This window comes from Mastacembelus armatus, chromosome 5 (genome assembly GCF_900324485.2).
Source record: "Mastacembelus armatus chromosome 5, fMasArm1.2, whole genome shotgun sequence".
Taxonomy (NCBI): domain Eukaryota; kingdom Metazoa; phylum Chordata; class Actinopteri; order Synbranchiformes; family Mastacembelidae; genus Mastacembelus; species Mastacembelus armatus.
The window spans coordinates 6,720,733-6,734,760 of NC_046637.1; the positions used below are offsets into that span (position 1 = coordinate 6,720,733).

General features: G+C 39.4%; 1 protein-coding gene across 9 annotated transcripts in view; it reads right to left on the bottom strand.

Annotated features, from left to right (window-relative positions):
- nav1b (neuron navigator 1b) overlaps positions 1-14,028 on the bottom strand; it is a 72,343-nt gene that overhangs the window by 27,013 nt on the left and 31,302 nt on the right. For 6 of the 9 annotated variants that reach the window (XM_026306839.1, XM_026306838.1, XM_026306837.1 and 3 more), the window contains exons 4-5: positions 8,659-8,761; positions 6,898-7,257 (exon numbers count right to left, since the gene is read on the bottom strand). In XM_026306839.1, the coding sequence (XP_026162624.1) occupies positions 6,898-7,257; positions 8,659-8,761 (463 nt within the window). Of the gene's footprint in view, positions 1-6,897; positions 7,258-8,658; positions 8,762-12,844; positions 13,817-14,028 lie in introns of those variants that run through there. The other 3 variants (XM_026306842.1, XM_026306840.1, XM_026306841.1) reach the window with 2 other exon arrangements.

Consider the following 14,028-nt stretch of genomic DNA (forward strand, 5'->3'; position numbering starts at 1 on the left):
CAGGACTGGGCTGCCTTCATCACAGAGCAGTAGTATATAATAATAGTAAATGGGTTTGAGATGCATCAGTGCCCGAGTCTGGGACTGTAGCCGGCTGCACCATCTCCGCCAAGCCGCAGAAAATGAACTTGTCGTGTGATTATTGGACTGGAAAAATGAATGTACAGTCTTCATCAACCTCAGACAGGAAACTCCCCCCCCCACAGATGATGAACCCTTCTTCCAGAGACCAACAGTCTCATGCAATGCCACACTTGACAGCCAGAGTCTCGAATATTGTGCTATTTTGCCATTATGATGTTGGATAGTTTTACAGTGTTGTCTTGTGGTCTGTCCCCCCCACCCATCTCAGCTCCACTAAGAAAAGCTCATAACAACTTGACTGATAAGGCACTTTAATACTGAACTTGAACTGCTTGCTTTTGGATTAATGTAGGTTCAATATCAGCAGACTAGTGGTAGAGCCAAATTCAGCATAAAGTAATATATTATGAACTAATCTGAACCAACCAGACCTCATTAGCTACACTTTAAGCAGATAATCTGACATCTCTGCACCAACTCCAACAAATATACTAATAAATGGGGAAATATGTGTTAATAGGTACCATATGATTCAAATTTGTACACTTAACAGTAGATGTATCATATTTTCCACCTGGGGCTGAGTATTGTACACTGGTGCAATCTAAAACACACGCAGACGACCACACGCAGACATGACACAAGGATGATTCACAGTCCCTGGGGGTGCTGCTGTAATGGTCTATTATTCTTGTGGGGAGGATGCTGGTGAAGGTAAAGGTGGTTTCAGGGTTTGAGATGGGGGGGCCTCTAGATCCTGTATTTTACTGACCCTTGTTGGCCGATGAGAATTCCATATTAACCCCAGATGTTTTTGAGCCGCTAACTTTAGAAGTATGTGTATACAATGTGTCACTGTGGGAACCAGTAACTCAGTGGTGGGTCTAATGGAGAATATTTTTACTGTTGCTCTTCTTTCAAGCATTTTGAAAGATATCCAAAATACAAATGAACTTACTTTGAAAGAAACTTTTCAAAATGATTTGTGTGTGCTGATTTGTGTGTAGTGTTCAGAGGCACGAAAACCACATCCCTTCTTACTGAACCATAGCCCATAAAGTACTGACCCCAAGTGGTGGCCTCACTATACTGTAATCCCAACAGTGAATACAGGAGACCTGAGTAGAGATTCCAAAGCCTAATTTTTGTGCAGATGGATTTAAGTGGGTCAGAAACCATGTGAGCCTTCAATAGTCAGAGAAGCACTGAGTGACTATAGAAAGGTCCAACCCAGGCAGGAAAAGGAAATTGAATGCAGACTGCCAGGGGCATAGATCCAGGATCAGATGACTGCAGCAAACCGTTTGTGTATTACAGAATGTGTTGATGCACTTACTTTCCATGAGTGAGGTTGTTAGGTATTCTAGTATTTAGAAAACTGCACTAACTTTTACATGGTACCTGCCAAGCCATTAACAGATCCACTTTGCATGAGCAAGGCTTTATTGTGGTTACCAGAGAAGCAAACCAACCCAAGAGGTTGTCTACAATGTACAGCAATGTAGATAATGCATTCAGTGTGTGTGAGGTAAAATATATAGTATATATATTTCTCTGTAACATACCATAGCAAGTTTTTGAATTAAAGGAACTAAATGTGTTTGCTCTTTTTGGATCAGTCATACAGTATTCCATACCAGATGTCTGGAAAAAATGCTTTTATACAACTGGTGCTACTGTAAATCCTGGATGTCGGGTTATAAATGGAAACAATAGCTTTGCAGACAGACAGCACTCACCACCATGCCAATTACAAAACAATGTAATTAAGTGGTTAGCATCTTCACACCAGTCTCTCTCTCTCTTTTTTTTTGCCCACCCATCTTTGTCAGTGTCTATCGTTTTCCGTCTGTGATTCTCTTTTTCTGGCAATGGAGACACACATCCTCGACATATACATCCATTCAGAAGCTATAACATGGCACAAAGGCAGCCTATCACTGGGTCAGTGGAAGGCGGTTGCCATGGCAGCACATCCAGAGCCATGTTGCCGCATGATCAGAGGTGTGATGCTACTGAAACAGCCTCTCCTCTGCTCTGCACTGTTGCCAGTATGCTGCTACATTCAAGCACAATATAGTACAGTCCAGGTTCTTAGTCTGTGTCATGCAAATAAAATATGGTTCTGTCATAAGAATTAATACATTTGCCAGATGAAAAACATAAACAAAATAAACCAATTCATCTGTTAAACAAAAATGTCTTTAAAACTCTTTGAAATATTCTAGATCATATTATAGTATATATTAAAACCCTCAGTTACTATCAAATATTTCTATTACAACATTAAATATATTGGAAAAAAGACTGGCTGGTATTTGTAAAATATTTGTGAAGACAAATGCATTTCCCAGGTTTTGAGTAATGTATTATTTTTTACTATGCTATGTTTTACAGCAGTAATGCACCTCTGTATGTCATAACATTAAAGCCACTCCAACAAATATATTTTAACCATGGATGAAATGAAAGTAATGCAAAATGGGACTTTATTGTGATAAAATGACACCTGACTCTGTTTAGCTCCGCAAGACATTTTAGCATCTTTCAGTTAATAGTTTGGTTTTACAGGCCTCAACTTTGCTGTTTTAGTTCAGCAGATGCTTTTATTGAAAAAGCTTTAGTTAGCGACCAGCTGGTGAACACTGCATGTAGTTTAACAGCTTCTTCAGCAAGATATCTCCACAAGAGTTAGTGGAAATCAAATTGAATCAATTTTTATATTAGATTTGCATTCAGCAGGTCACCTGAAACAAATGCTATGGTGAAATGCTAATTTAATTTGTTGTGCTGCCTCCAAGCCATGTGGTAAAGAAATAAGTTCCATTTAAGTGTACATACAATACTAGGTACAAAGACTGGCTAATGCGCACTATGGCTGGCACCAAAGATATTACAGTGGGAATGTAGTCAGCCAAATCTAGATGTTTTAACTATAAGTGAAAATAACACACACACACACACACACACACACACACCTGGATTATTCCACTAAGATACTACAGTATCAAAAGTCTTAATATTCCAGTGATTGAAGTTATAAGAGAGAGTAATGAGAGAAACAAAAACCCTTTGTACAACACAAGCTGGTCGAGAAGCAAGAATTTCAGCTTTGTATAAAACATTGCAGTTATCAAAAAGCTCATTTTGCAGCTAAAAGAATTTAGAGCCAAACCAAATGCTGAAAGATTTTTGTCTTTTTTCAATCAGTTCTCCTAATTTAAGGTTTCCAAATTATGTTTATGCCAAGATAATACATAAATCTGTCAGCTACAATAGTCATGTTTGGGCTGAAGGGCCTATTGTGAAAGTCTTGTTCTGTTACAAGCATTAGGCATGCATTCATTAAATTAAATTATAGTATGGAAAAAAAGAAATTTTCAGTGAACATCTGTATTAGACATGAAAATTTAACCTGAACCAAAGTGCTTATATACATAGCTGAGTGCCTGTAAAAGATCAACCACAATTGACTGAACACCACTTACATGACACTGTATATGTTAGAAATGGAAAGCCGCACCATACAGTAGCGATATAAAGTGATTACTGGACTCATAAACCAACATTTTAAAATATAGCTTGCAGTGGGATGATATCATAAGAAGAAACTGTAACCACAGGAAGCAGTTATGATTCTTGACGTGGACAGATGTTGTTATGGAAAAATAAAAAGCCAGCTCAACAGTCCAGAGACATGAAGCAGTCACTTTGTAAAATGAGCAAAAAATTACGTTACATAACAAAAAATTACATGCCAGCCAAAACCTCAAGCAGGCATCAAGTTTATTGAGGGAGATGGCAAATTATGTTTAACTCTAATATTACATTGATAAACTAATTTCAGTTCTTACAAAAAGTAAACGGTACTGAATGACAGCAAAAATAATGACTGTTCATACCGTACATACATAATGCATTCAATACAATTGTGTAATAAATACTTTGGAACAATTTCATCGACAGTGTCAGAGCGGCAGTGATTCAGTACTATTATAATATTTGAGACTGTACAGGATTGTGTGATACTGGAACTAGGACTAGGTCTTGACCAAACTGTTGCTAAAATAGGAGTATACTGGTCTAAAAAAAAAAAACATAACTCCAAATGCTAATGTTGCCTTATATACAAAATGTCTTCAACTTTGTGAACCAATGATTGCAAATCATTGCATCTCCGTCAGCTCATTTTACAATTAATGTAGTTCTTCTGCTGGAACTGTAAATTAAGAAATATTTTCAATCACATTAGCAACTTTAGAAGGTCAGTGTGTCTGTCACCTTCTTTAAGTTCTGTCTAGTGGACAAAAGCTGATGATATGGCTTTAGGCATACCTTTATTTATTGTAGGTCTGCAGGCTATATTGTGGGATAACATCAAGTAATATTTGCAGTGATGGCAACTGGTAAATCAATGGTTCCTTTTTCCAAGGATCTATGATAAACCAACAGTGATAAAAACAGGCTTCTTGAAAACTTTTTCCTTTAACTGGGACAAGCCAAATTATCATTATCCTGTATTTTGATACAGAGAAATGACTTTTTGTCTCTGATGGAAAGATGGAGTTCATGAGGAGATTAGGATGTGGTATCACATTATTGATGAGTCTGGCACACACTAGCAGTGATTACCGTCATTGTGTACACACTTAGCCTCAGACTGCCACTGCTGTCTGGAGTGGGTTAAATCAATATCCATGAGGCATCCAGTGATGTGCTTAGTTCCATTTTGTCCCAACATACATAAAAGGGGAGGAAAAACATGCCTTACCTTATTATTTCACAGTGCAACAATTATTATTCTTATTAATTTGCAAAACATCTCACTGACATTCAGATATAGTTAATTATATCAGGGCTAATTGTAAATCAATGGAATGTATGAAAATGTAAAAGTGGGGCTCTGCTGAAAGAAAGCAGAAATTGCACCTCTCATTACACTTGCTTTCTAGCTGGTTTCCATGGTTACGCAGGAGGAGCCTGATCCATTTTAAAGAGCTGGTAGCTAGTCAAGTCTCAATGAGCTGAACTGTGTGTGTGTGTGACAGGGATGTACAGTAGAAATCCAAATGGATCGTAGCATTTGCAAAAGGATACTGTACAAAGAAAAATTAGGGCATATGCTGTTGTGCTTGCCTCAAAGACTGCATTAGGTATCTACGCTAAAAGGTTGTCAGGATATTTATGAGGCAGTAATAGCTCTTGATATAAAGCAGGTATTCTAGTATTCCTGAAGGAAAATCACAGATACTTTGCACTGAAACTAATCCAAATACAGACAAGCAAAGCAGACAAATCAGAGGGATTTTCATGTATAAGCAGGAAATGTGCTCAAGGTCAGAGAGAAAACTGGACCTAGTGCTTCCATACTAGATGCCACAATAGCCTATAATTACACTTATATATGTGATACCACATATGAAGAGACATTTCCATGACACAGAATATACCCATAATCCTCCCGAGGTAATTAGTAATCTACCACAGGGACCAGTTGTACACAACAGGGTGTCTCACAGTCACCTTGAAAACATGTCTGGAGACTGCTAACAACAGTGGCCTAACATAGAGCATGATCAGGCATTTTAAAAAACTGGTTATACAAAATGATTAGCATCTTTGGTGCCTGTGCTGTAATAAAGCAGAGATGAGCCCACAGGTTCACCTCTCATAAATCTCAATCACCACACCAGAGCTAATGCTGCAAGGGCCATGACAAAACACAGGCAGACTTAACTGGATTTCAAGTGCTTGGATGTTAGAGTGAGGAACAGACCATACAACTGTCAGTAGTATGGTCCGTTCTTTTCAGAGTTCTGCTGTCTGATCTTTGTTACCTCTCCCTCCTCTCCAAATGTTACTCTTTCCACTTCTTTCATTTGTATTTATTAAAATGTTTCCTTGTATCATTATTAGTATCAGTCTTGTCTTAATGTCCTAATTCAGCCAAACTCTAAATTTGATAGCACTTCACTAAAACTGACCCACTTCACTTTTATACATTTTTGTCTTTGCTCTAATTCCTACTCTTCTTTTCTTCTCCTTTAATGCACTCTGTAGTAAGAATGTGACCTGGCTTGCAGAGCCTAGTGAGGTCCCCGGAGGCTGGGCTGAAATCCCACTGCATGTGGAACAGTGATAAAGCTGCTAAACCTCACTAGAATTGTCCTGGATTCTTTCTCTGTCTTTCACTCCAACTCTCATTGTAAAATTGGGAGAGTGAATTAGACAAAGACCCAGAAAGAATGTAACAGGAGGGTACTTAGGGTGAGTGCAGGAAAGTATTGTCTCAGATCTGATCCAAACTCTTTGTTGCAACTGTAACTGTTGGCTTAATGGTTAGAAGATTCTGGCAACGTAGGTCAGAGTGCTTTGTGGAAGCAAGAGGTCCCCTGGTGAGCTTTTTTTATTTTTTATTTTTTATCCTCAGTGAAAAACTCCTGAAAGCATTGTTGTACAGCCTCTGATAATGTCATGGGCAATATGAGGATCCTTAAAAAGCAAGAAAGAAAGGGTATCTGCAGGGACTGCTGATGAAAGGTCTTGGCTCTGCTAAGTGCACAAAATCAGATACCAACACAAAGGAGAAAATCATGATGTCAGCATGAAATGTTTCTTTAGTATTACAGCAGTGGGGCTGTTTGCATATTGATAACAGTGAGTTAAATGCAGCTCTACAAGAATTCCCAGGTGACCTTTTCAAAGTCACAAGGTTGAGGTCTTAAGGAAAAACCAGCATGCAGCAGTCTGCAGGCTGCTGGTTGTTATGGAAACAAGCGGTTCAAACATATATTAATCTTTCAATACTCTTACCCATTAGGCAGGTTGTCATCATCATCGTCCGGCAGGCTCTTTCCTAGAAGGTCACTGTCACTCAGGTAACCAGACTTGAGGTCAGCATCATCCGTATCCAAGGTTTCGATGAGCTCAATGCGGGACGTGCTGCTGAGGCGGCTGGAGCAGCGAGCTGGCATTGTATGGGCTGTATACTGAGAGCCAGTCTTACTCCCCTGGTATCCTCCACCTGTGGAGGATGGGGCATCACCTGCCTGGAGACGGGGACTGGACTGGCCATGACGCCAGGAGAGAGGTGAAGAGCGGTTGGACAGGCTGGATATGCTGCGAGCATTGGTCTCATCACTGTCATAGCCCACAGTACTGCTGTCCAAGCAGCTGGAGGGACACACAAGAGAAGGCCGAGTATATGTTAAATTTATATACTTGAAGCATTAAGCTGACAGTACTGTCCAGAATGACACACAAAATCCATATATCAACCACAATTTAAAGGATGAGACCAGAGGACGCAGCAAAACATGTTTCTTTCAGTGTCAAGAGTCCTTCAAAGAAACCCATAGTGGCACTGAGTCTCTGTTGACCCAGATACAGCAACTGTGCCGTATTGTCTTAAGGGACAAAAAACTAGAAATGTAGCATCTTAGAACCCAGAGACGAAGACATGGATGTCCTGATATATCTACATGACCAAGTCATCTGTCTCTCTGAGCAATATATTCACACGCTAGCAGAACGTGTCATTTTTATACCAAGAGGGTTTGTTTTACTTGAGCACAGAAAAAATATTTTTTATTTTAAATTGCAGTATACTGCAGCCTTTATCATAATACTACATATGAAAGTACATGAAAGTTTATTCATCCTCTCCTACATGTGGTTTGGTGTCAGAAATGTCCTTTAAATGGCTGGAGGCAGCTTCTGTGTCTGTTGATTGCAAAACTAGACATACCAACTAACTTAAATACCGCAATGACCACTGGAGTATTTTTTATTGTTGAATAATTCATCAATGTGGAGTCTAACTGGTGCCACTCTAGTACTGAAGGAGATAGAATTTATACTTTTGTTAATGAGTATTTTAACCTGTGTGAAACACATCTGAGCCACAAACAAAGTCTAAAATATCTGGGTTTTTCATTTTTACCAGCGAGCTAATCAGTAACTGTGTTTGTGAAATGATGTTTTAATAAATGTTTTTTTTTTTTTAATTTTACTTTAAGAAATGGGTGACTTTCAGGGACGATTGCTTTGCGTTAACATAAAATCACTCACTGATAAAGAACGTTCATGACGGTTGGATTTGTGCTACAGAATATATACTGAATATTTCATTCCATCTTTAACGACCAAATGAAATAAAGACCTGCTCTCCACCAGTGTCTTGTTATGTTGTGGTTGTTGCTACAAATTAATGCCTGGGCCTTTTGCCTAGGAGAGCTAAACTAAGACAGTCATAGAATGAAGTCATAACGATGAAAAAGAGACGGGCTATTTAAAAAGAATAAAAGCCAGATGTGCACCAGGTGGCAAATCTCCAAACAGGAACAGTACTGTTTATGCATGATTGTGCTATATATTGATCCAGCAGACTAGCTCACATAACAGTGTGTATTCTTTAAGTTTAAACCAAAAACAGAATTTGGCTTAGAATTTGATATGATGATTTCATGAACAAGTCGTACACTGTCTCAAGGTTGCTATAAGTCAATGACATTTTTGAACAATAAAATTAAAAAAAAATAAAAAAATCACAGAATGTAGATGTATTGCACTTACCTATGGCTAAGCTGAGCACCCCGCAGACTAGACATTGTATCCTCCAAATTCTGGCGGAGGTCAAGGACATTCTGCACGGTCCGTTTCCTCTGGGACTCAGGGTCTGTGGGTCAGTTGTGCAGAACAAAAGGTTATAAAACTTGTGTCAGAATAAAACTCAGATACAAACTGTTGTTATATGGTTGTTGTTTTCAAAGAATCCATGGGGACACATTTACTGCTTCCATGTGCACGTGCTCTCGCTTGCATTATTTGTGGCTGGACTGACATGACGAGTCTTCCTTGTAAAAACAAATGTATGTTCAAATAATTAGGGAGACAAATTCCAATCCATGAGCAGCTTAGCCATGGTAACCCAAGCTTTACCTCCTTCTGCATTGGGTACATCCTGAAGATCAGAACTTTTGTTTCCTATTTCTAGTGCATTATCTCAGTAATTCAGTTGAAGCTGTGAAGTAAGTTGTACTGCAGCCAGAACAAATTCACTGCAGCTCAGCTTATTTGGGCCAAGCTCTGTGCAATGTAATGTGTACAGGCTGATGGTCATGACCATGTGAAATCAATATTACAGTACAATTAGGAGTAGTGTTGTGATAGCTATAACAAATGAGGCATCTCCCTGTTTCAAAAGCACAAGGAGATAGGGTTTTCCACTGCAGTGTGTGGAGACAAAGCCCCTTGGGGAAAAGAGAGAAATTAAAAGCTTTAACAGGAAAAAACTTGCTGATGACAGGGGAAAAATGTGTCAAATAATGTGCTATCCTCATTAAGTGGATGCTGAACCAATTCAGCCAGATGTATATATGGTATGAATTTTGAGCTCACCCACAATTCACAAATACAAAATACACATGCTGGTGTCTCTCTTTTACAAACCCATGGAGATATAGGGTCCAACTCTCCAAAGAAAAGAAGAACTAGTTTATTATGAATTTTTGATACATTTCTTGGTTTTCAGTGGCATGAAACAGCACACAGCAAATATTGGATGCTATTGAGTAAAACTGTGGGATTTTAGACAAAGCTAAAAAGAATAGGATATTTTTCCATCCAGTCACCAACAATAACTTCTGTTACACAAGGTTTTGTTAGCCAGAGAAGCTCCATAACACACTCAAAGCAATAAAAACCAGTAGCTCACTTCTCTTTCAAACTGCAGTTCGAATCTACTTCAATTAAATCTTAGAAATTATATGTACATAGTACATATTTCATTCAATTACTTTCTGCATTATGTTCAAATAACCGCTGTAGTTGCAGTTAAATATAAATACACAGTACACAGATTCAGTCAAGTCACAAGCAGAATTTGATCTGTATAAAACAAAAATACTGTACTAATGTTAACCAAGTGCAGTGAATGCCTAAGCATAATCATAAAAAGTTTAACAGTGCTGTACTTTTAACAGAAAACAGGGTGGTTCCTTCAATACATATTGTTGTGAGGTCATTTTTAGGAGCCAGGAATGTCCCAGTGATCACAAACAGGTATTTAGTTTAGTTTATGTGACATTATGAGACAGAAGACAACACAATAAAGTTCAACACTTATTTCCACTGTGGTCTATGAATGAATCTTTTTGTCACATTCCCATCCACAAATTTACATTGTTATACTATGATGGGCCTACTGCTAATTGGCTTTGGGAAGACATGGGAATATACTCGAAAAGAATCCTTGACAGACAGCACACATCTGTTTTGAGTATATACTATAGTCAATATGTTTTATCTTCCTGTGCAGTGACAGTCCTCTGGCATCCTGCATTGCAGTGATGCGTACAAAACAGAGAAGGAATACTTGGACAGAATACAGAAGCAGATCTGAATCAGGAAAGTCCTATGAATGATGCAAGACCACAGGAAGCATACTATAGTGAGACAGTGCACACAGACAGAGACTGAAGCTAAATTACTAAAATATTGTTAAAGGCCCTCGGTAATAAATCTTGTAAACACCACTAAATCAACATTAAAGGTCTTATACCAATTAAAAATGAAACATTCGTATAATTTCTATACAAACAAAATGATCATTGTGAGTACTGACAGTCTTTATCAGCATCTTGTGTTTCTCTGAAGCACTTGACAGAAAATGATTGCTTTATGGCACAAAACAAAAAGAGGGCGCTTTTAGCTCAAATGGACCAAACAAAAAGAATGATTTAGATCCTTTATATGCTGGTAAACACATCCAAAGCCTTGTCTCATGTTGAGGCAGTGGGGTACAATATTTTAGGGCTGTATGACAGCCATGGTGAACTTGCATGGAAAATTTAATAAATGAGCCTATTAACAAAATAGGCAATTCTTGATGTTAAACAGGTAAACAAAGAGACCCTTGTATTCAGAAATAAAAGTGTCTTTTCAGAGAGCTCATAATGAGATATGCTGCAGAAGCAGAGCATGGCATTAAGCAGGACTTGAATGTACTGCAGACCATGAAAAGATCTATTTAAAGTGGCAAGCATATTGCAAGCACTGTACATGTACAATATGCAAATGGAAAATCGTTCCAGCCCAAGATATAATAAGGACTATTCAAATAATACTGTTCTACATCTTTTGCTAATCAATATAAGTCAATAATCAGCTACATGTTTTTTCCAATTAATTTTCACAGCTGTTTCTTTTCTTTTCATAAACATTAATCTCATGTCAAAAGCCCACATATGATAATCATCTTAAATGATCATAAATAATTCATTAAGATGACAAACTCCCTTCTTCAGAAATAATAACTTTCAGTTGATTTGGAACATCATGGAGGTTAATGCAGTACAGTGAGAAGAAAAGCTGTATTCACTCAAGGGTATTCTGCAAATTGTTTGTAATTAGGTTAATGAAGCAGATATGTATGCAGCACAGAACTTCATAAAACTCTCAACATAGACTTATTCACACTAAATATAAGCTAATGTGCATGCTGCTATAGCTATTCTGCAATGTATACAGATCTTATTTGGCTTTATATGTAACTAACACGAGAGTTGGATATCCATATAGCATAATGAGGCATAGATAACACATTAAATCACCACCAATGTGTTCACTAAGATGCACCAGGAAACGTTCACCACTAATGAGTGGACATTGTAACACACTAGGGCAATGACTTAAAATATAACCAACGTTTCTGTTTTTATGCATTTAAAAGCCCATGTTTCCCCAGCTGTCATGTAAATGTCCAATGTATAAATCCGGAAGGAAAATAAAAGATCTAAAATAACCTGTCAAGGAAAAACAGTGAGAAAAAATAGGTTTGAAGTTTAATTTTTAAATATATAGAAGTGTCCATTAGACACCTTATCCTCTCATTTAACTAAATACAAATCATAATTACATCAATACTGAACCTGCTGTTAACCAGAGGAATGCTTTGTTACACAGAAAATCAAACAAAAAAAACAAAAAAAAAAAAAAAAATCTCACTAGTAATACTCTGGTTATTCATAAAGTGCTACCTACTGATAAATATGACCTACACCTCCAAAGAGAATGCCACTCTCTGTCATTTGCACCATTGTAGTGCACAGGGTGTAAGCCATCTGTCAGTGCTCTACAGATGAATGAAGCTGGGAGGAGGCTAAATATGCATTTGTGTGCCTGAAATGAATTCAATATGGCATACTCTCCCTGGCTTTGGAAGCATACATGGGGCAGTGGATGGACCCTTGAGTGAATCGGCACATGTTGCAGCAAACGAGAGCTTTAGAAAAAAGATCAGTGTATTGGTAATAATTCCCATCTCCTCAGGCTTTTTTTTTTTTTTCATGCAATCAACCGGGAAATATTATGATAGGAAGCAAGCACATTTCACACAATCAACACACCAAGCCTCAGACACCTAAGCAGCATGCTGGAGGAAAATGAACAATAGAGCATCACATCATCATTGATATTTAGCTGCAAAGCTGGGCAAGCATTCAGTATAATAAGAAAGGCATGCTTTGCAAACACAACGATGTCGTTCTGACTTTCCACCTTAGTCAGAGATCAGGATGAAATCCGTTCATGGGAAATAGGATTCTGCAGCAGCAAGCAGGTGCTGTGTGCAGGCTTTATCAAAGGGGGCATGATGCTGAATTTTTTGAAGCACTGAGCGGGGCATTTGGTTTGTACCACATGGCGGCCACGCGTACTGGTAGAGGTGGCAAAAGTATCAAGGCTACTCTGTTGTACTCACCTAACATCTGACTGAAGAGCAGCTGCTCCAAGTCACCCAGCACTGTCACCACCAGCTCTGGGTCCACCTTAAGAAAGGGCTTATCTCCCCCTTCCTCCCCTTGGCCTTTAGGACCAGCCTCCCCTCCACCTCCGGCTCCCTGCTTCTTTGTGCTGGCCTTTGCCTTGCTGGAGAGGATCTCATCATCTGACTTTCCATCCTCAGGTGCCTTGCTCAGGGGCTTCACCTCAGCATAAGGACCACGAGGTATGCGGCTCTGCTTGTTCAGGGCAGAGGGAGCAGCCAGTGGGCTGAAAGGCTTAGGTTTGCCCTGGAACAGCGAATGCTCAGATTTGGATAAGTTTCGAGAGAGAGGGGCACCCCCTCCAGCGTTACTGCCACCCCCTGCTGTCTTTGGCTTGCCCATCTTGTTCTGCCCTGCTCCAGGCTTGGCCATGTCATCGCACCACTTTGGCTCATAAAGGTGCAACTTCTTCTCAGCATCAGTGAGTACAGCCAGGTTTGTCATAGATCTCTGCTTGCGGAGATTGGAGGGCACTGGTAACCTGCCCTCAGAGCTACCTGCCCGGTAAACCTTCAGCTCACCCCGCTGCGTGCTCTGAGGCACTCCAGACTTGGCCCTCTTAGCTGCCATACCAACTCCTTTGCCATCTACTTGGCCGTATGCCTTTGTGCCATCCGTTCTTTCCATCTTCAAATCTCCTTCTCTGCCTTTCACACTATTTCCAAGCATGCCTCCTGCATGAGACCATATAAAAAAGCATCAGCAGGAGAAAAGAGGCTTTCTTACCTAAACTGCACTCCCTATGCAACAAAAAAAATCATACATGAAATGCTTCTTCTCTGGTAATTCTGCAACCTTCCCTTTCTTCCTCCTATGTCTTTCTTTTCCTCTTTCCTCCTGACAGGCTGCTGCAACTGCAGCTGTTGCAGTGCTGTCCAGGCGCTCCCTTTCTCTCCTTCCCTCCTGTCCTGCTTTCCTCCGTTTTTTCCACACTCCTCCCTTCAGCACACCCTCCTCTGAACCGCGCAGCAGCAGAATGACAGCAGCGGCAGACGCAACAACGCTCCCTCCTCCCCTTGCTTTCCGCTGCCTCTCCCTCGCCTCCGACTTCCCTCCCATCCTCCCTCCTTTTTCCTTCATTTAGAGATGCATTGGTGTTTCTCAGCAGAAGATGTGAAAT